A 24,475-nucleotide genomic window follows, 5' to 3' on the forward strand; every position below is an offset into this window, starting at 1 on the left:
ATTGTAGTTATAATGGGAATTCCTCAGGAGGTTTTCTGCATAATTTGATTTATATTTGACTCTACTTTAGAAATGCCTTTGCTGGGTGTATAGAGGATGGGCTATCCCGCAGTAAGAGTTAAGAAATAATTTTATCACCTAGTAAGGGAAGGTGCATTGTACTACGGTTGGATCCATGGAAAGTCAGCAGATTTGGAATATCTTTTGGAGGTACAACTGACAAGACTTCAGATGAAGGAATGTCAAATGTAAAAACACAAATATGGAAGAACTTTGGATTTGTGATCTAATATGCTACAGATGACACTGCTACTCAGTAAGATGGGGAACGCTTAGGGCAGGTGCAGATACAGTATGAAAACAGCTTTATGAATGCTAATTTGAAACATGACCCAGTAGATAGGGAATCTAAGAGGAGGTATAGAGCCCATGGAGTCACATACAAGGATAAAAGGGGATATATGAAGCTGGGTTAATAGCTACTGGAGCATGGTTGGGCTGGAGCTATCCATCTGAGAGTTACTCATCTACAAATGTTCCTTCAAGCCCTGAGATTAGATGAACCCATTTAGGCAGTAGACATAGAGAAAAAGAATCCTCAGACTACTGATAAGAAGTAGGTCGGTAAAACCTTATGAGCCTCATTTCAGTGGTATGGTAAAGACAACAACCCAATAAAAAAGTTGAGAGAGAATAGCTGATATGGGGGTGGTGATAGAACATAGGGAGTATATTGATATATTAATTTTGTGGTATTATTACAAGAGAAGAGTCCTTAAGAATATGAGAAGCAGTGGGATCGGGGACAAAGAAATGGCTGGTTTTGGAAAGAAAACCTATTTTTACAGACAACACATCCACGTTCCTAACTAAAACTAATTCTTACACTTCAGTGCTAGGGCCCATATCCTGTTGCCTACTCTAGAATACTGTTTCAATATTCTCTGTAGTCTCTTGCTTCATTAGACTTTTTGTATCCAACCAATTATCATTCTCTTATTATTTCTGATTTGAAAAGAAACAAAACACTGAACTCCTGATCTCATTCTCTTCTTTTTCTCTACATCAAAACTCCTCAAATACTGGTCTATCAGCTACACGAGTGGCAGTGAGTTGAGGTTAAGCACAGACTGGAGGAGTCAGGCAGTGCCTGAAACCTGCTACTACTTTCCTAGCTGTGTGACCATGGACAAGTTACCTAACCTCTCTTTGTTATGTGTTTATTAAGAAACAGATAAAATCCAGTCCTCTATTTTGCTCCAATTGAGCTGTAATCTTCACCACTCCAGTAAAACTAGTTTTGAAATGCATGCTTTTAAACCTAATGTTCTCATTTCTTATCTTACTTGACATTTCGACAGTACATGATACTGTTGATCACACCTCGTACTTGAGTTTCTTTACTTGGCTCCCAGGACACTCTTGACTTCTGGTTTTCTTCCTAAATCACTATTTGACCTTTCTTGCCTTGGCTGGTTCCTTTGCTTCTACCAGGGCTTTTTAACTTTGGTGTCTTGGAGTTTAGTGCTTGGTCCTCCTCTCCATCTATACGCATTCACTCCCTAGGTAACTCTCATTCAGTCTCATGATTAACAAAACAAAACAAAACATTATATGTTGTTGACTTCCAAATATGTATCTCTAGGCTAGACTTCTCTCCCCAACTCTGGACCTGTACATTCAATTATAGAATAAGACTTATTTCAATTTCTAACTAAACATCTCAAACTTATATCTAAAGTAAACTTAATTCTTTTCTCATAGAACCTGCTCTAACCTGCAGTCTTCCCCAGCTTGGCTGACAGCTGCTTTATTTTTCAGATTGTAGGTCAAAGACCATGGTATTATCCACGAACCTCTCACACCCTACACTTCTAGTCTGTCTCAGATATTTTCAGTTCTCTCTTCAACATCTATCCAGAACTTGAGCATCTCTCACCGTGTGCAATGCTACCCCATGCAACTATCACCAGGATAGTTGTGGGTTCCACTACTTCAAGCTTTTGTTCTCCCTTATTCCCCTTCTTTGGCCTGAACACAGCACTCAGAATGATTCTCTCAGAACTTAGATCATATCACTCCTCTGTTCAAAGCCATCCAATGAGGGAATAATCTCAGAGTAAGTTACTGCCTATTGGATCCAATATAATCTCTCTCCCTCCCAAGGCCTATGGACTTCATCTCTTCTCTGCCGTTGGCTACTTTTACTGCAGTAACTCGGGAATCTCATGACTAACTTTCTCATTTCTTTAGTCTTTCCTCAGATGTTACCTTCTCAATAAGGCCTTCTGTGCCTTCCCTTCCGGTCACCTGCACTCTTTAATTTTCTGTATCCTGTTCTACTTTCCTAGTTCCTAATATATAGTATATATTTTGCTTATTATATTTAATGGTTATCATTTGTCCACCAATCCCCTTATAAACCAGAATATAAGTTCCATGTGGGTATCCCACATGCCTAGAACAATGTCGAGTACACAGAAGGTGGTTAAAAAAAGAATGAGGTTATGTGGGTACTGATGCAGGCAGATTGTTCAATTTGATGACAGAAAGGCTACTCAATCTAAGCATCTTATCTTTTCCTTGTGTAAGGGAGATCATCATTAAAGAGGAGGAGAACAATTCAGAAGCCTTAATACTGTCTTCTCAGAAAGTGGAAAAAAATCAACTTATTAGGAAGCACAGTAAGACTGTTGGGTTTGTTAAATGGGCCTCTTTGGACTTATGGTTTTAAATCTGAGATGAGTGTAGTCTATACTTTCAGAAAAAAAAAAAGCTGGAGACAAGAAATCAATGTTTAAAACAGAACACAATCAACAGAAAAACAAATGGACATAACTGTATTTTAAATGACACTTGGAGGTACTTTAGAACAAGCCTGTATATATTAGTTTTGTTACTTTGCCATACTTCTTTAAAGGTTTGTTTGAGGATCATGCTTCCTTTTTGTTTAAAATTAAAATTAATTTGCTCTTCCTACTATTGTTTACAGAAAAGTTCCATTTCTGAGTATGACAGAGCAGACTCATCTTGTCACTCTTTTTCTCATACTTTATACTGCAGCCATTTTCCAAACTTCTGACAGTCCCTAAAATGTCATGTTGCTTATGACTTCTGCGATTTTGCATGTGCAACTCTCCTTGGCTATGTGAACATTCTTTTCTAGTCCAACTGTGAAATAAGTATTACTTCAAGATTCAATCTAATGAAGTCATTCTAGTTCTCTAGGGCACAAATGATTACTTTTGTTAACAAAGTACTTCTATGATTATATTTTGTCATATTCTACTACAGTATTTTTAAATTATCTGTTTACTATTACATCATGACCTTGGAGAAATAGATTATATCTGAGTCAATTTCAATCTTCAGTACTTTGCATAACGCTTGACATTTGCCAGGTGCTCAATAAATATTTATTTAATGAGTATTTAGTATAGATTTCTTTTTCTTTCTTCCTTTTTTAAATATTCAGGGTATCTAACATTTGGATGTAATACATCTGGGAGGCCTTATCAAAGATAACTGTACATTTTAAGATTTGATTAAAGGTAGCATATACCACATGAAATTCACTATTAGGCTTGGTTGCTTACTAAATTAAATCTAACTACCTATTTGACCTAACCCAGGGTGATGTCTTTTCCCAGGGTGAAGGACTTAAAAAGAAGTTATTTGTTTCCAGTTGTGCCTGAGGTATAAGTTTTTAATACAGGCTACTTTAGACAATCAAAAGTCAATTCTTCATGAAGTATGATGGTTGCCTTCTATTCTGAAGTTACCTTAAGTGTTTTTAACTTTTAACATAAAGGCTTTTAACATAAGGCAATCAGATTTTTGCAGGAGAGAAGACAAAAATCAGAATTTAGGGATTTACTGCTTGCAGGATGGACTGGGTTTGGAGAGATTAGATTTTCTGCTGGGCAGGTTTGAAATCTCATGCCTTTTGGTCATATAGTAATGGTTAATGCTTAAAAAATTTAGTAAATAAGGAAGTACAGGTTGAGCATCCCTAATCTGAGAATCCAAATTAAAAAATGCTCATAATCTGAAACTTTTTGAGTGTGGACAGGACACTGCAAATGGAAAATTCCACTCATGACTTCATGAGATAGTCTGTGGTCAAAACACAGACACACTGAAGATGTTGTATAAAATTATCTTGAGGCTACACGTATAAGGTGTTCATGAAACACAAGTGAATTTTGTGATTCTTTGTCTAGACTTGGTTACCAACCCTAAGATATCCCATTATGTATATGCAAATATTCCGAAGTCCAAAAAACCTGAAATCCAAAATGCTTCTGGTTCCAAGCATTTCAGATAAGGAATACTCAACCTGTAATTAAAAACAAATAGGCTATGATGAACATAAATGAAGAGTTTAAATGCTGACTTGGTATCTAAAACCTGAGGCAAAGTGACTAATGTCCATTTTAGTTCTTACTTTGTTTGTCCAATTCGGTGCACCCGCCCTATGGCCTGAAGCTCATGGGCAGGGTTCAATATGGGCTCCACCAAGAGAACATGAGTTGCTTCAATGATAGTCAATCCATTAGAACCTGTGTGCAGGGGCAGCAGCAGAATATTGATTTGGGGATCATATTTAAATGCTGAAAGGTTCTCCTAAAAAAGAAAGGTACATTCTAATTTTAGCTGGATCAGTAAGAGCAGTATTGTTAATAGCTCATGTTAAGGATGTCTAATGGTATCCATTAAGTGCGAAACATATCTATGAAAATTAAATCTAAAATTACCAATTTTAGGAAATGCAAATTAGTTGTCTGACCTTAACTTTCAATGAATAAAAGTATCACATAAATGCTCTTGTTCTTTATAACACATACAGGAATGATAATATGTATGTGATATATTCAAGTTGAATCGTATGAGCTCAGAGGAAAGAGTAAGAAAGAATAAATATACTAAAGTGAATGTGAGGTAAGGGACGTGACTCTGCTAAATTTTCAGTTGATCTTTCTGTGTGTGTATTTCTTTTTTTTTTTTTTTTGACAGGCAGAGTGGACAGTGAGAGAGAGAGACAGAGAGAAAGGTCTTCCTTTTGCCGTTGGTTCACCCTCCAATGGCCGCCACGGTAGGTGAGCTGCGACCGGCGCACCGCGCTGATCCGATGGCAGGAGCCAGGTGCTTCTCCTGGTCTCCCATGGGGTGCAGGGCCCAAGGACTTGGACCATCCTCCACTGCACTCCCTGGCCACAGCAGAGAGCTGGCCTGGAAGAGGGGCAACCGGGACAGGATCGGTGCCCCGACCGGGACTAGAACCTGGTGTGCCGGCGCCGCAAGGCAGAGGATTAGCCTAGTGAGTCGCGGCGCCGGTTTGTGTGTGTATTTCTTAAGGTGTGCATCTGTTACTGTACTATGTGTGATATAAGGACAATTTTGATTGTGTGCAGTTTTGACTGACAGTGTCTTTAGAACCTCACCTGAGGGAAGTGAGGCTGCTACCAATCAAAAGACAAAATCATAGGCAATCTTTTCCAATTAAAGGGCTTTAAGTTAAGTCTTCAAAAAAAAAAAAGAATGATCTTGCTATGGGCATAACTGAAAAGATGAAAAATATCTGTCTCCTTAGTGGGTTTTTAAATGATAATTTCATAATTAATCAAGACAAACTCTGCTTATGTAGATTATATGACAGAAAACAATGAAAAACAGGAGTAAAATCTTGACATACCTGAAATGTCTTAACACGACTAATCTGTGCAAATTCCATGTTATTGTCAGTGAGAGCTTTTGAAATAATATCTAATACATCTTGCCACTAAAACACATAAAAAAAGATATTTACATAATTTTTGTCTACATAAGATTTGAAAGTAACTTTTATACCTCAATGTTAAGTAAATAAAAGCAAAACAAAACCCCTAAATATAGCACCATCAACCATCAACATTATTTAGCTTCATCTTGAAACAATATTAGGTTTACTTTTTTTTTGTGGTACTAAATGCTTGCTGAAAGGGTTAAAAATAAGCATCTCTGAAAACTGTTATGATAAACAAATAACAGAAAAATGTGCACTTAATAGATGTGTTTACTTATATTTAAAAATGAAAACTAGGGATTTTACAAGTAGTACTTGATGCAGATTTTTCTTTTTTTTTTTTAAAGATTTTATTTATTTTATTTGAGAGGTAGAGTTATAGACAGTGAGAGGGAGAGACAGAGAGAAATGTCTTCCTTCCGTTGGTTCACTCCCCAAATGGCCGCAATGGCCAGAGCTGCACAGATCTGAAGCCAGGAGCCAGGAGCTTCTTCCAAGTCTCCTATATGGGTGCACGGGCCCAAGGACTTGGGCCATCTTCTACAGCTTTCCCAGGCCATAGCAGAGTGCTGGACTGGAAGTGGAGCAGCAGGGACTAGAACCAGTGCCCATATGGGATGCCGGCACCACGGCAGAGGATTAACCTACTGCACTATGGAACCGGCCCTCAGATTTTTCTTCTTAAGTTATCAAATTAATTTGAGGAATGATTCTTGAAGGTTATGAATTCAAATCTTAATGTATTAAATCAGAAAACAAATGAATGTAAAATCACAAAATATAGGAATTAGAAAGTCTCATTAAATTTCTTTTACCCCTAAGGTAAAGCTAAAAACTTGCCATGGGACTCCAAATCCCATTAAGTTGGCAGGTACTAATGCCGTCTTACTAGTTAAAGTGATCAGTTTAAGTTCATAACTGGTCATGAAGACAGGATTAAGTGTAAAAGGATCATATAAATAAGACCAGTATCTGCTAATAATAATTGATAGAATTAAAAAGGAGAGAATGATCCAACATGGGAAGCAGGATACACAGCAGACTCACAGAATGACAAATGTCTAAACAACACTCTGGCCTCAGAATCAGCCCTTAAGGCATTTGGATCTGTCTGAAGAGCCCATGAGAGTATTTTAGGCATGGAAAGCCAAGACACTCTGGCAAAAAAAAAACCCTAAATGAAAGATCTCTGCAAGTAAGATCCCAGCGGAAAGAACAGGTCATCAAAGAAGAATGGGCTGGGAAAGGGAGTAGGAAATGGGGTAGTTTATGGGTGGGAGGGTGGTTATGGGGGAAAGAACTGCTATAATTTGAAAGTTGTACTTTTTAAAATTTATATTTATTAAATAAAAGTTTTCAATTAAAAATTCTATTTTATGGTTATGGAAAAATTAATATAGAAAAATCTAACAGTAATTCTACTATGGTAAACATTAAATATTACTTGTCAGATATAAACTGATGAGAGAGAGATAACTGGTCTGAGTAAATATTGAAGATTAAAATGCTGACCATACCGTTGAGAACACCAGTGCTTTAGCCCCTGGATCTCTAAGCTGTATTTTCATCAGAGTTCTTACCACGGCTTCCACTTTTGTAGAATGGCTACCCTTTGAATAAAAAGAAGAGAACACATCACTAGCAAATAAAATTTAGCTAAAATTGGAAAGAAAAAGCAGTAATATAAAACTTATTATCAAAACTATGTACATTCAAATTGATCATCATATGCATATGTGCTTACTCTTTTTCACTGTGTGTGTGTGTGTGTGTTTTAAAAAAAGATTTATTTATTTGAAAGGCAGAGTGACAAAGAGGGAGAGATACAAGAATGTTAAATTGCCTGTTTCACTTTTCAAATGGCTGCAACAGCCAGGAGCTGGGAACTCCATCTGGATCTCCCACATGTGTGGCAGGGGCCCAAGGACTTGGGCATCTTTTATTGCTTTAATAGGTGCATTATAGGAAGCTGGATCAGAAGCATAGCAGCTGGGATTTAAACCAGTACTCTGATATGGGATGCGAGCATCGGAAGCAGCACTTTAACCTGTTGTGCCACAACCCCAGCCCCTATTTTGTGTTCGCTGCAAATTTTCTTTACTCTCAAATTGCAGAAGTTATGGAATTTACACTCAGCGAAAACAGGTACACACCAGAAAATCATACAAAGGTAAGACCTTAAAGGTAAAATTTTTTGATTATGCAGCTAGGTTTTAAAGATACTTAACTACAGTTAGTTTATATTAGTGAAAAAGAATTTATATTCAAAATTCCTCTTCACCTAATCTCACATATGTCAGACACTATGGGATTAGCAATGTTAAGATTACAATGAATAGGGGCCAGCACTGTGGCGCAGTGCCCTAGCCTGAAATGCTGGCATCCGATATGGGCGCTGGTTCGAGACCCGGCTGCTCCACTACTGATCCAGCTCTCTGCTATGGCCTGGGAAAGCAGTAGAAGATGGCACAGATCCTTGGGCCCCTGCACCCACGTGTGAGACCCAGAAGAAGCTCCTGGCTCCTGGCTTCAGATCAGCACAGCTCCAGCCATTGCGGTCAACTGGGGAGTGAACTATTGGATGGAATACCTCCCTCTCTCTCTCTCTCTCTCTCTCTCTCTCTCTCATTTCGGCACAGCTCCAGCCATTGCGATCAACTGGGGAGTGAACTATTGGATGGAAGACCTCTCTCTCTCTCTCTCTCTCTGTGTAACTCTGACTTTCAAATAAATAAATAAATCTTAAAAAAAGATTACAGTGAATCAAACCTGCAATGTAAGTAAATATTGAAGGATCCAATGAATAAAGAATACTTCGTTGCAATGGCATTACCAAGGATACTGACAGAGCTACAAATGTTGTACATTTAGAATGAAGCACATTCATACTAAGCTAATACTTAAAGGAGTGTTTCTTTGCATCTTCCATAACCATCTTTATCAGAAGAGTGTAAAAAATGAGAAAATTATAAAAAAAACAGATAAGTAATGAGGAAAATATAGCATGCATTTTTGTAGCCCTTATTCTTCTGGAGTACTCTGGGAGACAGTGTGGCACGTAGATGGAAAGCATGGGATTTTGAATGAGAGAAATTTAGTCAACTTCCAGCTCTATAACTTACTCGATATGTGAGCTCTAACCTTCAGAAGACTTTGTTTCCTCATCTATTGCACAGGATAAATGTATCTACTGCCAAAGGGGGTTGTGAGAACTCCATGAGAAAATGATCACAAAGTGTTTAGCCCAAAATTTGGCAAGGAGAAAACAATAACATTATCTTTCTGAGGCAAATATGAACACTATTAAATGACCTAGATCATACCACAAATGGGAGCAAATCCGATCAAAAGGAAGCAACAGTGCTTCCAAAGCAACCAAAGCCCACTCCTCAATATTTCCCATACATTTTTACACAAAGACACACTCAATGGTGAAAATAAAGATGAAAGCTATACTAATTTCAAAAAGTTGGCAAGATAGAGCCATAGAAAAAGATTTAAAATTCTCAAGGTAAAATCCTGAAACTCCATTTATTTCTCTGGGTATACATACTTGCAATTATTCCTCCAAAGTAAAAGAAAAGTATTAAAGGGATCTATTTCAGTCTAATAATCATCTCAAATGAGAGCCAAGAGAAAACAGGATATTAGCATAAAGGAGATCATTTAGGAATTTACAGAGAGTCACATCCATGTTTCTTGCAAGGTGTCTCTTTAAAAATTATCTCGAGTCTATGACACAATTTTTTGTAAGCAACACTGCAAACTAAACTGCTTATTCTGTATTAAAAGAACACAGTATTTTATCAAAAATTGGCCAGTGCAATGACACACCTCAATGATCCCTTCCAAATGCTATAGTTCTGAACCATTTGATCAGAATCTGGTTAACTCCTCCTAATGAAAGAGCAAGAAAGAAATCCAGAAATTAAAGGCTTTGTTTGGTACAGCACTGTGAGGGAACTTTAGAAAGTTTGTGGAAAAATGAAATTAAAATGCACATTTACCATAAATTTCTTGAAGACTCATGGGGAATCAGATTAAGTTAAACACCCTTTTCTTCTAGCTCAGTTCTAGGGGAACATGTTTTCTGCGTAGCGTCTTTTGGATATTTATAACATCATCTGTAGAACATACACAATCATCAGCTTAAAAATTAGCTTGCTTTATTCAGTCTTCTGTTGATGGGCATTTAGGTTGATTCCATGTCTTAACTATTGTGAACTGAGCTGCAATAAACATTGAGGTGCAGACAGCTCTTTTATTTGCCAATTTAATTTCCTTTGGGTAAATTCGAAGGAGGGGGTTGGCTGGGTCATGTGGTAGGGCTATATTCAGGTTCCTGAGGAATATCCAAACTGTCTTCCATAGTGGCTTTACCAGGTTGATTTCCCACCAACAGTGGATTAGTGAGCCTTTTTCCCTACATCCTCGCCAGCATCTGTTGTTAGTTGATTTCTGTATGTAAGCCATTCTAACCAGGTGAAACCTCATTGTGGTTTTTTTTTGCATTTCCCTTATGGCTAGTGATCCTGAACATTTTTTCATGTTTCTGTTGGCCATTTGGATTTCCTCTTTTGAAAAATGTCTATTGAGGTCCTTGGCCCATCTCTTAAGTGGGTAGTTTGTTTTGTTGTGGAGTTTCTTGATCTCTTTGTAGATTCTGGTTATTAAACCTTCACTGGTTGCAGAGTTTGCAAATAATTTTTTCCCATTCTGTCGGTTGCCTCTTCACTTTCCTGTTTCTTGTGCAGTACAGAAACTTCTCAATTTGATGCAATCTCAATTGTTAATTTTGGCTTTGACTGCCTTGCCCCTGGGGTCTTTTCCAAGAAGTCTTTACCTGTGCCTGTATCTTGCAGAGTTTCTCTGATGTTCTCTAATAATTTGATGGTGTTGGGTTGTAGTTTTAGATCTTTAATCCATGTTGAGTGGATTTTTGTGTAAAGTGTAAGGTAGGGGTCTTGCTTCATGCTCCTGCATGTGGAAATTGTTTTCCCAGCACCATTTGTTGAATAGACTGTCCTTGCTCCAGGAATTGGTTTTAGATCCTTGATCAAATATAAGTTGGCTGTAGATGTTTGGATTGATTTCTGGTGTTTCCATTCTGTTCTACTGGTGTATCCATCTGTTTCTGTACCAGTACCATGCTGTTTTGACTGTAACTGCCCTGTAGTATGTCTTGAAATCTGGTATTATGATGCCTCCGGCTTTGTTTTTGTTGTACAAGATTGCTTTAGCTATCCCAGGTCTCCTGTGCCTCCATATGAATTTCAGAATCATTTTTTCCAGATCTAAGAATATCTTAGGTATTTTCATTAAGTATCACATTGAACCTATAAATTGCTTTGGGGACAATGGACATTTTGGATATGTACTCTATAGAACACTAGATAGCAGTAAAAAAAAAAATGAAATCCAATCATTTGCAACAAAATAGAGGAATCTGGAAAACATCATGCTGAGTGAAATAAGCCAGTTCCAAAGGGACAAATACCATATGTTCTCCCTGATCAGAGAAAACTAACCGAGCACCTGTTGAAGTGAAATGGACACTATGAGAAACAATGACTTGATTAGCCCTTGTTCTGACTGTTGAGGAACAACTTACTATTTTATTCCCTTTGTTATATTTTTGTTCTACTTAATACCATTGGTTGAACTCTTTAATTAACAAAACATTCTCAGGCATTTAAATTTAACTGAAAAGTGATCCCTGTTAAATATGAGAGTAGGAATAAGAGAGGGAGGAGATGTACAATTCGGCACATGCTCACTCGGACTTAACCCTAATGGTAGAGCTAGAAATGTGCCGGGGGATTCCATTCAATCCCTCAAGGTGGCATGTACCAATGCCATCTTACTAGTCCCAGTGATCAGTTTAAGTTCATAATTGATCATAATGATAGGATTAAGTGTCAAAGGGTCACATAAACAAGACAAGTGTCTGCTAATACTAACTGATAGAATTAAAAAGGAGAGAATGATCTAACTGGGAAGTGGGATACACAGCAGACTTATAGAATGGCAGATGTCCTTAACAGCACTCTGGCCTCAGAATCAGCCCTTAAGGCATTCAGATCCGGCTAAAAAGCCCATGAGAGTATTTTAGGCATGAAAAGCCAAGACACTCTGGTAAAAAAAAAAAATGACCTAAATGAAAGATCTCTGAGTGAGATCCCAGTAGAAAGAATGGGCCATCAAAGAAGGAGGTACCTTTCTCTGAAGGGAGGAGAGAACTTCCATTTTGACTATGGCCTTGTCTAAATAAGGTCAGTGTTTGTGAACTCAAGAGACTTCCATAGCCTTGGGAGCTCATGACAAGAGCCCCAGGTGATTACTGACGTCATAAATAAGAGTATCACTTGTTAAATCAACAACGGGAGTCACTATGCAACTACTCCCCATGTAGGATCTCTGTCCTTAAGGTGTTGTACTATGTGAATTAACGATAAAACTACTACTCAAACAGTACTCTATACTTTGTGTCTTTGTGGATGCAGTCTGTTGAATTCTTTACTTAGTATACACTAAATTGATCTTTTGTATATAAAGATAATTGAAAATGAATCTTAATGAAGAATGGGATAGGAGATGGAGTGGGAGATGGGATGGTTGCGAGTGGGAGGGAAGTTATGGAGAGAAAAGCTGCTATAATTCAAAAGTTGTACTTTGGAAATTTATATTTATTAGATAAAAGTTAAAAAAAAATGGCTTGCTAATAGAATTATTTGAATTTTGAGTCCAAACTGTGGTTTCACTGGCAGGACCAAACCAAATGAGTTTGCTAGTCTTGCGTGGCTTGTAGACCAGATATTCCCTATCCCTGTTCTAGATGGACAAAAAAGTGACTATTACAATGAGAAATGCAGAAAAAAGTGGTGGCCCATAAACACTTGTGGTTCTTAGCCTGAGTATGCACACCTTATACAACTTTAGACACTAAGCTAGTAAATGCAGTGTATGCTATACCAATGTGTTAAGGTAGCTCCTCTTAGGATGACAGAGTTCATACTGTAGACTATTTGAAGACATTTACATTATTATAGATATATTGCTTCACATTATATGATGCTATGCTAAGAATTCACTACTGCTTCAAATCTATTTTAGTTTGTTGTTAAACGAAAAGAAACTGCTATAGACAATAAACAAAGAGTTACTGCTCTAATAAGATAATACAGAAAGGCAGTATACCATAGTAGGAAAACTGAATAGAAATTTGATAAATATATGGCTTTTGCCAATTTCCTATATATATATATATATATATATATATATATATCATTCACTCTTTTGAAAACTTTCAAAAAATTACAAAATACATAACGTTTATTGGGCAACTAAGTTTACAAAAATATAGAGCACACACATACACACACACAAACCAAAAAAACCTTTTTGAAAGCACCACCCTCTCTGTCCAGGCGATCTAGCAGTTATTCATCTAGGCTTTCTTACATAGCCCACATAAAAATGCACACACATTCCACAAATACTTTTAAATATTTTATAACTTAGCCTTTTATTTAACACTGTAACTTAGAAATTTTTCATGTAAGATCTATGTATTTCTCATTTAATTCATTGCATAGTATTCCAAACTGTGAACATCAACTTTTACTTATTAAAATACATTAAAATACAGGATTTTATCCTGTTTTGCTATTACAGACAAAACTTCAGTGATGAGGCTTTTAATTACATTTTTGGGTATATGAGTTACTATTTTTGTTGGACAGGAACAAGGTAGAATTGTTGGTAAAAAGTTGAAGGAGCTTTTCAGATAATTTGAATTTTGACAGATTTCCCAACAAACTAACCTTTACAAATTCTACAATTTTTATACTATCAATGGTTAAATTTGCTTGTTTTTTTTTTCATACCTGCTTAAGTTTAAAATTTTGGCCAATCTGAGAGGTCAAAGGAGGAATCAAATTTTCATTTATTCTACATTTCCCTAAGAGTGAGTTGCATTACCATTTGCTGGTCACTTAGAATGTCTTCTCTGTGAACTCACTATTCATATCCTCTGCCAATGTTTAAAAACTGGGTTATCATTTCTTATTGATTTGTTGGATTTCTTCATATATGTAGATCCTAAACTTTGGCTGTAAACATTTACCTATTTCTCTGTCCATAGTTTATATTTGTGTTAAATACAATAATGCAAATAAAATTGCTGCATTAGTGCATTATATTAGCTATAATAATTCACAAATACCTGATGAACGACGATTGGATTTAACACTGTTTTTGATTTTACTGTTTTAGTAAATTCTTGGGTACTTGCTAAATAAGCCTTTTTTTTTTTTTAACTTTATTTTATTTTTGACAGGCAGAGTGGACAGTGAGAGAGAGAGAGACAGAGAGAAAGGTCTTCCTTTTTGCCGTTGGTTCACCCTCCAATGGCCGCTGCGGCCGGCGCGCTGCGGCCGGCGCACTGCGCTGATCCGATGGCAGGAGCCAGGTGCTTATCCTGGTCTCCCATGGGGTGCAGGGCCCAAGCACTTGGGTCATCCTCCACTGCACTCCCAGGCCACAGCAGAGAGCTGGCCTGGAAGAGGGGCAACCAGGACAGGATCGGTGCCCCGACCGGGACTAGAACCTGGTGTGCCGGCACCGCAAGGCGGAGGATTAGCCTAGTGAGCCACAGCGCAGGCCCTTAATAAGCCTTTTAAAAGAAAAAGATGAGGGATTTTGGAGAATACTAGTTTCCTCAATAGACTGCTTTGCCTTCATTCTAATATATAATTTCACAAGATATATCATATTTCAGAGCATAGCATATTCATCTTATCAGTCAATATACTTTTTGAAAACAAGGATCAAGCTTCTGCACTTACAAATGCTGGAGAGACTCTGACAATGGTGCTTATGAAAGAAAAGGGGATTTGACCTACCAAAGCAGAACTTATAGTGAATTGTAGGTTGTGTATGTTTTGTATTGTATAATGAAATCAATGGAGTTGGCATTCAAAGAAGCCAGAAATTGGAAGTGAAAAACATCTCATTCAGGTTTATCAATGCTGACTTTTTTTGTTTTCCTATCAGCAGCTACAACAGAGGTTAATGGTATCAGCAAATTCTATAGGCTTTTACTTCCAATCTTTAAAATAACACATTCCTACCGTATTAGGCCTTTATTTATGAGCTTTTTATTCTTCTGGTTTGCTTCTACTTCATTTCTAAATGAAAAGCAAGAGTCCCAAAATACTGCTGAAAAGACCATGGAGGGGGGGTTCCTAAAAGAGTCAATAAAAGTGAACAGATAGGACAAACTTTTTCCTGCATACCTCACCTACATCACTCAAGTCTGCCATCCAACATTTCAGGCAAGTTCACATTTGATTATTCAAATCCTCAACTTACTCATTCAACAAAACTTACTATGTACCCAAGTGACCAGAACTGCATTAGAATTTGTGACATCAGCAATATGGAGGAGTAAGAGGTCCCCTCACTGGTATATTCCCCCACAGCAAGAACCAATTTGCAGCTATCCTTGGACAAAAGTGCCTTTGTGGAAGCTTTGGGATTCAGGTAGGAGTCTCTGAAACTTTGATTGAATCCACAACCTACTAGGGTCATTTTGTGAGGGAAAATCTGACTCAGGTGGCAGAGTAGCTATTCCTGCTCCAGACCTACACATGGTCATGTCCTGTGGGTTTTCTATAGAGACCATCCACCAAGGAGCCAGGGAGGAGTTACACACACTAGTGCCTTGGCAGACAGTTCTGCCAATCTTTTCATGGCCGTGTAGTTGAAACTACTCTGTAGTATTTTTATCTAGTCTTCATCATCTGGGTCTGAAATCAGCCTCTAGTTGCAAAGACCTATAGACAGACATCCCTGTCTGAATCTTCAAGGCAGGCTTTTCTTCCTCAGTCGTCCCACAGCCGATCCTGAGGGGATCTGAGGTCCCAGCTCTTTCAGGTAAACACAGAAGTGCTCAAGGACATTAATCATCAGGGAACGCAAATTTAAACCACAATGAGATATCACCTCATGCCTGCTATCAAGAAATAAGAAAGAAAGTGTGGAGAAAAGGGAACCCTGATATACTATTGGTGAGAATATATATTAGTACAGCCATTATGGAAAATAGTATGGAAGTGCCTCAAAAAATTAAAAATAGAACTCCCACATAAACCAGCAATTCCACTTCCAAAAGAGATGAAATCAGAATGTTGAAGAGATGTCTGCAGTTTCATGTTTACTGAAGCAATATTTATAATAACCAAGACATAGAATAAATCAATGTGTCCATAATGAATGGTTCAAGAAAATAATGTGGTATACCTTAACACAGATACAGTGGAATACTATTTAGCCTTAATAAAGCAGAGAATACTTTCAGTGGGGACAACAAGGAGGAACCTGCAGGACATTATGCATAATGAAATATACCATGCGCGGAATGACAAATACTGCATCATCTCATGTATAAGGGCTCTTGAAAAAGTTCACAGAAAATATGAAAAAAGTATGAATGGATTTCAATTTTTTGTACCAAAATAAATTTTTGTACCAAAATAAACTTATCTTTTAATTCCATTTCCCATGAACTTTTTGAGGTTCCCTTGTTATATGTGGAATCTGAGAGTCAAACTCATAGAAGCAGAAAGTAGAATAGTGGTTACTAGAGGAGGCCAGGTGTGGGGATAGAGAGATATTGGTTAAAAGCTATGCTTGAATTAGACAGGAGGAACCAGTTCTGGAGATCTACTGTACAGCATGGTGACTATAGTAAATAACAACTTATTATATACTTGAAAATTGCTAACAGGGTAGATTTTAAATGTCCCCACTACAAAAAATAAGTATCTCGAGGTGAAAGATATGTTAACTAGGTTAAATCATTTTACAATATTTATATATGTGAAAAGATTACATTACACAACATAAATATATATAATTTTTAAGTTGTCAATTCTTAAAAAAAAACATTAGGCATTGGATACACAAAGATGAAATGATATACACATTTATCTCCAAAAAAATACAGTCTAATGCATGATACAGAATGTGGACAGAAACAAAAACATAGCTTATATTGATGGTTTGGCCTGAAAGCAATTTAAATGAGTGCTTTACTAAATCATCTTAATGAACACTCTAAACACACTCTACTGTTTTTTAAAAATTCTTTTGCCTCAAATCTGTTTCTGAGACGATTATTCAATGTGGTCATTGCTGCAGCAAAGAAATATTTTCTTTAAAAAAAAAGAGCACATAATCATTATGTTCTTTGAATTGTATCTGCAAGTCACATTGAATCTGTTGAAAACTAAATAAAATTAAAATAATCAATAAAAAGATAAATAGCAATTGGAAAAAGCAGATGGGTTATAATAAGCAAGGCTGGACAGAAAAATAGACAAAGATGAGGAGATGTGGGTACTGATCTACCCCTGTGAAGTGGTAAATGAGGATGAATATTCTCAAGATGGGTAAATTGGTAGCTTCATGCCCACTGAGCCTGTTTTAAGCAATAGCGGTAACCATATTAGGCTTAGCTGGAATGCTCTGTATTAGGGAAGAGCGTACATGAGAACAGAAATCCTGCAGAACTGCTAGATAGTTTCATAGCATAGGAGACTCATAAAGTTGCCTTTAATTATTACTTCTATCCTTGTCTGGAGCTCTTGTCCCTCTTTTCCTTCTCATCCTTTTTTGCTAGTCTCTTCAGTTTTTTCCAGCCAAATACCCACGAAGGCTAACTGTATGACCAGTGTTTGGTTTTTCTTCACAGTCCTGAAACATCAATGACCAAGGCCTAGCTTTAATGTGAAAAACAGCATGCATCCCTTGGCATCACTTGACTGTATCTTTGTCTTTTTTCTCTCTGAAACACCAGAGCTCTCTAACGTCAACTAAGAGAACTGGGATGAGAGATGTACAAAGCTCTGGTCTCCTGGTTTTTTGTTTTTTTTGTTTTTTTTTTTTTTTTCATTCAAGAAATGAAGTCAGCACCCAAGAGCATTAAAATATTTAACACTGAAGAAGTGTAGTCTTTCACGTTCTGGAAAACAAAGTACAAATTTAAAATTTCCACATGTTGGGGCAGCAAGGCATTGAAAATAGCAGAAACTCATTAGCAGGAGGGCAACAAAGAATATCTTTTATGAAGTTTGGCCTGGAAGTCCTTTAGTAGTATAACTACATCAGGAGATGTCATGTAACTTATCTAATAGGTATAAGTAACTTATTTTCAACAGAGTTAAGTTCCATTAGGCTGGAGTGCCTGGAAGATTCTAAAAGGTGATCTATAGAAGTGAAATTGACACTTTGAGATGTGATGACTTTGAACAACCCTTATCTCCACTGTTACGGAACAGTTTTTATTTTTCATACTATTTTTTGAACTCTTAGTATAATCTTATATGTGTAAAATTAATTGAAAATAGATCTTAGTAAAAAATAAGAATGGGAATAGGAGAGGGAGGTGCAAGAAGGGTTGGGAGTACAGGTAGGATGGGAAGACTCACTATGCTCCTAATGTTCTAAAAATGAAATGCATGAAGTTTGTAGACCTTAAATAAAAGGTTTCTGGGAAAAAATTTTAAAAAGAAAAGCAAATCTTAAATAAGAGTGTACTCTTATTTAATGCTATAACTAGTACTCCAACAGTATTTTTTTTTCACTTTGTATTGCTATATGGGGGCAAACTGTTGAAATCTTTACCTAATATATACTAAACTGATCTTCTGTATATAAAGAGAATTGAAAATGAATCTTGATGTGATTGGAAGGGGAGAGGGAGCGGGAAAGGGGAGGGTTGTGGGTGGGAGGGAAGTTTTGGGAGAGGGGAAGCCATTGTAACCCATAAGCTGTACTTCGGAAATTTATATTCATTAAATAAAAGTTTAATAATAAAAAAAAAAGAAAAGCAAATCTTATTTATTTACTTTTTATTTGAAAGGCAGATAGAGACCGAGAGTGATCATCCCTCTGCTGGTGACTCCCCAAATGCCTACCAACAGCCTAAGCTGGACAAGCTGAAGCCAGGAGCTCAACCCACCTATGTTGGTGGCAGGGAGGCAAGTACTGTCTGCCAGGGTATGTATCAACAGGAAGCTGGCTAGAAGCAAAGCCAGGACTCAAAGCTAGGGACTCTAACATGGGATCCGGGTCAATAACAAAGTATCTTAACTGCCATGTTAAATGCCTATCCCCAGAAAAGCAGTTTAAGTGACACAGGATTAAATTACAATCCTTTTTGCATGCCTTCAATCATTCTACTTGGTTCTGTAGTGAACAGCAAATTATAATCTTATATACACTATTTATTGATTCTTTTCTAGATATGGAAGACAGTTCCACAACTAGATAACACACCTGAATATTATATACATTATAATATATATTATATAAATATAATATATAAAAATATTATATATAAAATTAGGAGGTAATAGAGACCGAAGAAAGAGGAGCTACATTAATTTCATCATAGTGAGAAGACAGCAGACTGTGCCTAAAGCTAATATTTCAAAAGACAAAATTTATATTATTGCAAGTTATATAAATGACCCCGGTAACTAAAAACAAATTGCTCTCAGTGGCAAGTCAAAGAAAGGGAATGGCATAGAGTGCTAGCTTCCATTTTGTGACATTTGATTTTACTCTTGAGTAATTTATTTTTGTGTGTGTAATTACTTTTATTTAAAAAAAACCTTGTTTACCCTTATTTCTTTCCGGAAAACAAGGATTTTTAAAGGAGTGAGTTGGCGGTCTGTAATCTGGGGGCTTCTGTGATGCACTGAGGATTTTGTTTATTACAAGTATTCTCTGAATTGTCATTACTGCTACACCACACACAATTATACCTGCAGTGCCTCATACTGCCCTCATACTACACCACACACAATTATACCTGCAGTGCCTCATACTGTCCTAGGGTCAAACAGAAGCCTGATCTGTGCCATTTGCACAGACAGTGAGTTTCAGCTTTGTCAGAGGTGGGATAATCACATTTGAAATAGAACACATACAGTATTTTAATCTTCTAATTATAACCTGGGTTATTTTTGCAACCTTTTTAACGTAACTACAAGAAACAAAGTTCTTAGGACTAGATCTTCTTTTATGATTTAATCTTCACTGAGAAATATTAAAGAGAACAAATTTATATAACTTAGCTTTCCCCCAACCTGCATTAAAGAGATCAATGTCTATGTTCTCTAAGCAGTAATATGAAGAATTAGGATTGTGTTTAGTGGTAAGTAACAGATTCTTCTTTAGGCTTCCTTAGTGATTTTAATTCACAAATAACTTGAATATTCTTACTATTGCTTAGTAAAGAGAAAGTCATTTCCTATTTTTGGTATTTTCTGCCTTTCTTTTTATTATGGACTTTTCTTTTTGAAATTAAGCTAACTCCGTTTATTAGTATGTGTTGTTCATAATAGTTTCAAGCTGAGGAAGATCAGTTAACATTGTTTTATTTCTGGCTGCACCTGTTCACCATGCTAAAAACCCATGCTGGTAAATGCAGTTATGAAGCTTCTAAGACTGGTCTTATTAAATAGGGATACTTTTCAAGCATATGCCTTGGGCAAGATGGGTTCTACAAGCATTCACATATTAGTTGAATAAAGTTCAATGTAAACTCCACCTAGATTACAGGACATCTCACAAGTGCACTAGGCCACAGAAATAATATCCTGTTCTTTTAAATCCACTGCAGAATTGTTTATAGATAAGACTGCAATTGCAAAAGAGTTCGTTTCATTTGGATACAAAGTCTCTTACAGACATTAATTATATGCATGTGTAAATACTGTTCAATTGCCAATCTATCCATTCATCCAGTCATCCACTCAATGTGAGTGCATATTAAATGCCTGAAATATTACCAGGCACTGTTCTATTACAAGGCACTGTTCTAGAAGCTGGGATATAGCAGTAAATGAAACAAAGTCCTCCTCTCCACATTTTAATGGAGCGAATGCTCCACAAAGGAGTTTCTCATAATTTCATAAAGAAAATATATATTGGTCTTAAAAGTTTCTACTGTTTGTTCAATTTATTGTAAGTTATGGCTTCAGCATGAGGCTCATTAACAGTATAGAACTGCAAGTAGATAGAAATTGGCCAGTGAAAGGTAGTTGTTTTTTCACAATTATATTTAGTCATGACAAAGTGTAACAAGCACACAACTGCATACTAAATTTTACCAGTTAATTTGCATGTACATCATTTCATAAACCATATTTTATCTTATATGAGAATATTTATTTCTAAAGATTTTTTTTTTAAAGATTTATTTTATTTATTTGAAAGGCAAAGTTACAGGGAGAGAGAGGGAGAGAGATCTTCCATCTGCTGATTCACTCTCCAAATTGCCGTAACAGCCAATACTGGGCCAGACTGAAGCCTGGAGCCAGAGCTTCTTCTAGGTCTCCCATATGCATGCAGGAGCCCAGGAATTTAGGCCATCTTCCTCTGCTTTCTCAGGTGCCATCAGCAGCAAGCTGGATTGGACATGGAGCTCCCAGTACTCAAACTGGCACCCATATGGGATGCTGGCATTGCAGGTGGTGGCCTTACCTATTAGGCCACAATGATGGCCCCAAGATGTTTATGTTCAGACAACTGAAAGGCACAGTGAGAGAGAAAAAGAGGGAGAGAGAGAGAAAAAGAGTCTTCCATTCATTAGTTCACTTCCCAAATACTTGCAACAGCCAGGCCTGGGCCAGACCAAAGCCAGGAGCACAGAATTCCACCTGGGTCTCACAAATGGGTGACAGGGTCCCAAGTACTTGAATCATCTGCTGCCTCCCAATATGCATTAGCAGGAAGGTGGATTGGAAGTGGAGTAGCTGGGACCAAACCAACCCTCTGATATGGAAAGCAGGTGACCCAAGCAATGGCTTAATATGCTTTGTGAAAATACCTGCCCATTACCAGAGAATATTTAGATAAATATATTTAAATACAACCACTTGTGAACTGTATTTACCAAATTATTTTATACTAACTTCAAACTTAGAATTTCTTAACTAGCTTTTGCCCTGCCGGATATTTAATTATACTTTGAAAGTAAAATACATCAGAAATCAGGACAGAGAAAAGAACAGGATTCTACACACATTATCCTACATAAGGGGCTGGCGCTGTGGCGTGGTGGTAAAGCTGCTGCCTGAAGTGTCAGCATCCCATATGGGCACCGGTTCAAGGCCTGGCTGCTCCACTTCCCATCCAGCTCTCTGCTATGGCCTAGGAAAGCAGTAGAAGATGGCCCAAGTGCTTGGGTCCCTACACCCATGTGGGAGACCTGGAAGAAGCTCCTGGCTCTTGGCTTTGAATTGGGCCAGCTCTGGCCACTGCAGCCATTTTGGGAGTGAGCTAGAGGATAGAAGACCTCTCTGTCATCCTCTGCCCCTCTGCTTTCAAATAAATAAATGAATGAATCTTTTATTAAAAAAAAAAAAAACTCTTTAAAAAAATTCTACATAAGGTATTGCTAGCTTTCTTAGTCTGAACATAAAGATAAATATTTTATTCTCTACAAAAAGGTTGTATATCTCTATGATCAGATTTGTTTGTAAAAAATGCAGATTCTTGTATCTACTAAGTCAGAATTCATGGAGGCAAAGCCTGCAAAAAATTTTTACTTCATAAGCAGGCCAGTTAATTGTTAGTCACTCAAAAGTTTGAGAATATGATGCAACTGTGCATGTGTGGTGGTGGTGCTAGTGGGGAGGATGTTTGCTGTGGCTGTTTCTAGGTAATGTATTTTCTCCTGGACAGAAACTTCTTATGACAATAATAATGTTGTCTATTATAGGGTCAGGGCTTCCACTAGCAAAAATGTTTTCTATGAAATCTAGCCAAACACAGGACACAGGGAACATGCCACGTGGGGTATATGTTCTGCCAGGAGGCCTACTTCACCATCCAAAATGCCTGGCAGTTGTCAGAACTTGCAAGGGGAATTTTGTTTACTTTATGAAATGCCCAGTAGGTTCCAAAGGTCATTTAGGAATACTGTCACACTGTTGTGACACAGTATCTAACAGACATGTATCCACCAAATGAGAAAGCAGTGATTCCAATATTCATTTTTATTTCTATGGTTAATCAACAGGATCCTTTACATTGTGAAAAAACCTTATTTTCATAAAATGGCACTAGGTAAAAAAGTCTCATATGACTACTTTATGATCTTCAAATCTCTTTTATCTGTAGTTCAGTTATGACTAAGAACTAATGTATGATATTATATTGGTTTTCTATGTCCCAGATCTTGACCAGAATACTTACAATGTAATAAACATTTTAAATGATATAAAAACTTAAACAAGATTAAAAAATTATGTCCTGATATTATTAATCAACAGTAGTATGTAAGAAAAATACCATAGGTTTAGGAATAATTTGAAGAATTAGCTCAAAAATTTGAAAATAATGTCCTAATTATTGACATGGATCCACTTTTATTTTATGCATTATCACTTCCTCAACTCCAAGACAGGTAATATGACCATATAATGGGGAACTTTCAGAGTCAGAAGAGTAATGCAAAGTTGAGAATTATAATAAGCAGGTAGTTTCAAGGAGAAAGTGACAGTAGGGGAGAAATGTCAAAGAAGTCAGAAGAGGTGACAGGTAGAAGGCAGAAGTGGTAGATACAACTGGTGACAGAAAAGGCAGAGAAAGAAAACATAAACATGACAAGAAGCAATGTGAGAATGTAGAGGAGGTATAAAAGTTGTGTGCAGAGTAGGTACAGCGTTCAGTCAGGTGTCTAATAAGAGGGAAATATTTGTACAATCATACATGCAATATATAAAAATATAGATTATACTAATTTTAGAATATAAATAATTATAGCTTATACAATAAGTATATAAATTAACATTGTATTCTATAACCTTATAATTTTTTATAAGATACTTTAGTGAATTCACAGGTTCATTGATACTCGTGAAGGACAGGAAGAAGTGAAAGCACAATAAACAGTATGTCTACACTGACAGCCTTGTCCTTAGAGGACAGTAGATGTCACTGTCCTGACCTCTCCTGAGTCTAGGAAAGCTGCCATGGATGAACAGGTGTCCGGGTCTGATGGCTCAACGACTCAGTTTCTTAGAGGCTGTGCTGTTTACTGGTAGCTACAGCAATCACTTCCTCAACCTCACTGCCTGAAGTCTGACACAGCAGTTCTTATGCTGGTTCCTTCTACTCTGATGAATGTTTTCATCTAAAGATGGACTGCCTCTTCTTAGCCATGAATGCCATCTGTGCCCTTGTGATGCCTGCGGCCAGAGGAAGAGACAAAAGAGAAAGAGAGGCCTAAGACAGACCATCCTTAAGGGAAAGAAAGAAGAGAAACTACTGGAGTAGGAATAAAGTGGGAGAAAGAACAACTGGGGAGGACAGCAGTTCTTTGTGTTTTGAGCAGAAGAAAGAACAACCATCAAAGACCTTCAGAGCTGATCAGCAGATTGCACCATGGGTCACACACCTCTTCACTCAGCAACTCTTTAGCGTCTGCTTTAAACATACTCATCCATTCATGCAGTACAGATAGGGACCAGACTAATAATGCTCAGGTCATGATCCTCTCCTCACTTACTCTTTCCCATTCTGGTATTCCCGTTTTGCTCTGCACTTCCCTCCTGCTTATTCACCCTCCCAATGTTCTCATTCTGGTGCTACATGAAGCTTGCCCTCTATGAT

The 24,475-nt window shown here is 37.2% G+C and overlaps 1 protein-coding gene and 1 long non-coding RNA gene across 4 annotated transcripts in view; one reads left to right on the forward strand and one right to left on the reverse strand.

Annotated features, from left to right (window-relative positions):
• Nucleotides 1-24,475, forward strand: part of LOC133756242 (uncharacterized) — a 128,663-nt gene that overhangs the window by 99,096 nt on the left and 5,092 nt on the right. Inside the window, exon 3 of the long non-coding RNA XR_009865528.1 lies at nt 18,711-18,847. This is a non-coding gene — a long non-coding RNA (uncharacterized LOC133756242). The remainder of the gene's footprint in view (nt 1-18,710; nt 18,848-24,475) is intronic.
• SHPRH (SNF2 histone linker PHD RING helicase) overlaps nt 1-24,475 on the reverse strand; it is a 109,112-nt gene that overhangs the window by 3,535 nt on the left and 81,102 nt on the right. For 2 of the 3 annotated variants that reach the window (XM_062186888.1, XM_062186886.1), the window contains 3 exons: nt 7,303-7,395; nt 5,696-5,782; nt 4,448-4,626 (listed from right to left, as the gene is read on the reverse strand). In XM_062186888.1, the coding sequence (XP_062042872.1) occupies nt 4,448-4,626; nt 5,696-5,782; nt 7,303-7,395 (359 nt within the window). Of the gene's footprint in view, nt 1-4,447; nt 4,627-5,695; nt 5,783-7,302; nt 7,396-24,475 lie in introns of those variants that run through there. The other variant, XR_009865526.1, reaches the window with a different exon arrangement.

Source organism: Lepus europaeus, chromosome 3, assembly GCF_033115175.1.
Source record: "Lepus europaeus isolate LE1 chromosome 3, mLepTim1.pri, whole genome shotgun sequence".
Classification (NCBI taxonomy): domain Eukaryota; kingdom Metazoa; phylum Chordata; class Mammalia; order Lagomorpha; family Leporidae; genus Lepus; species Lepus europaeus.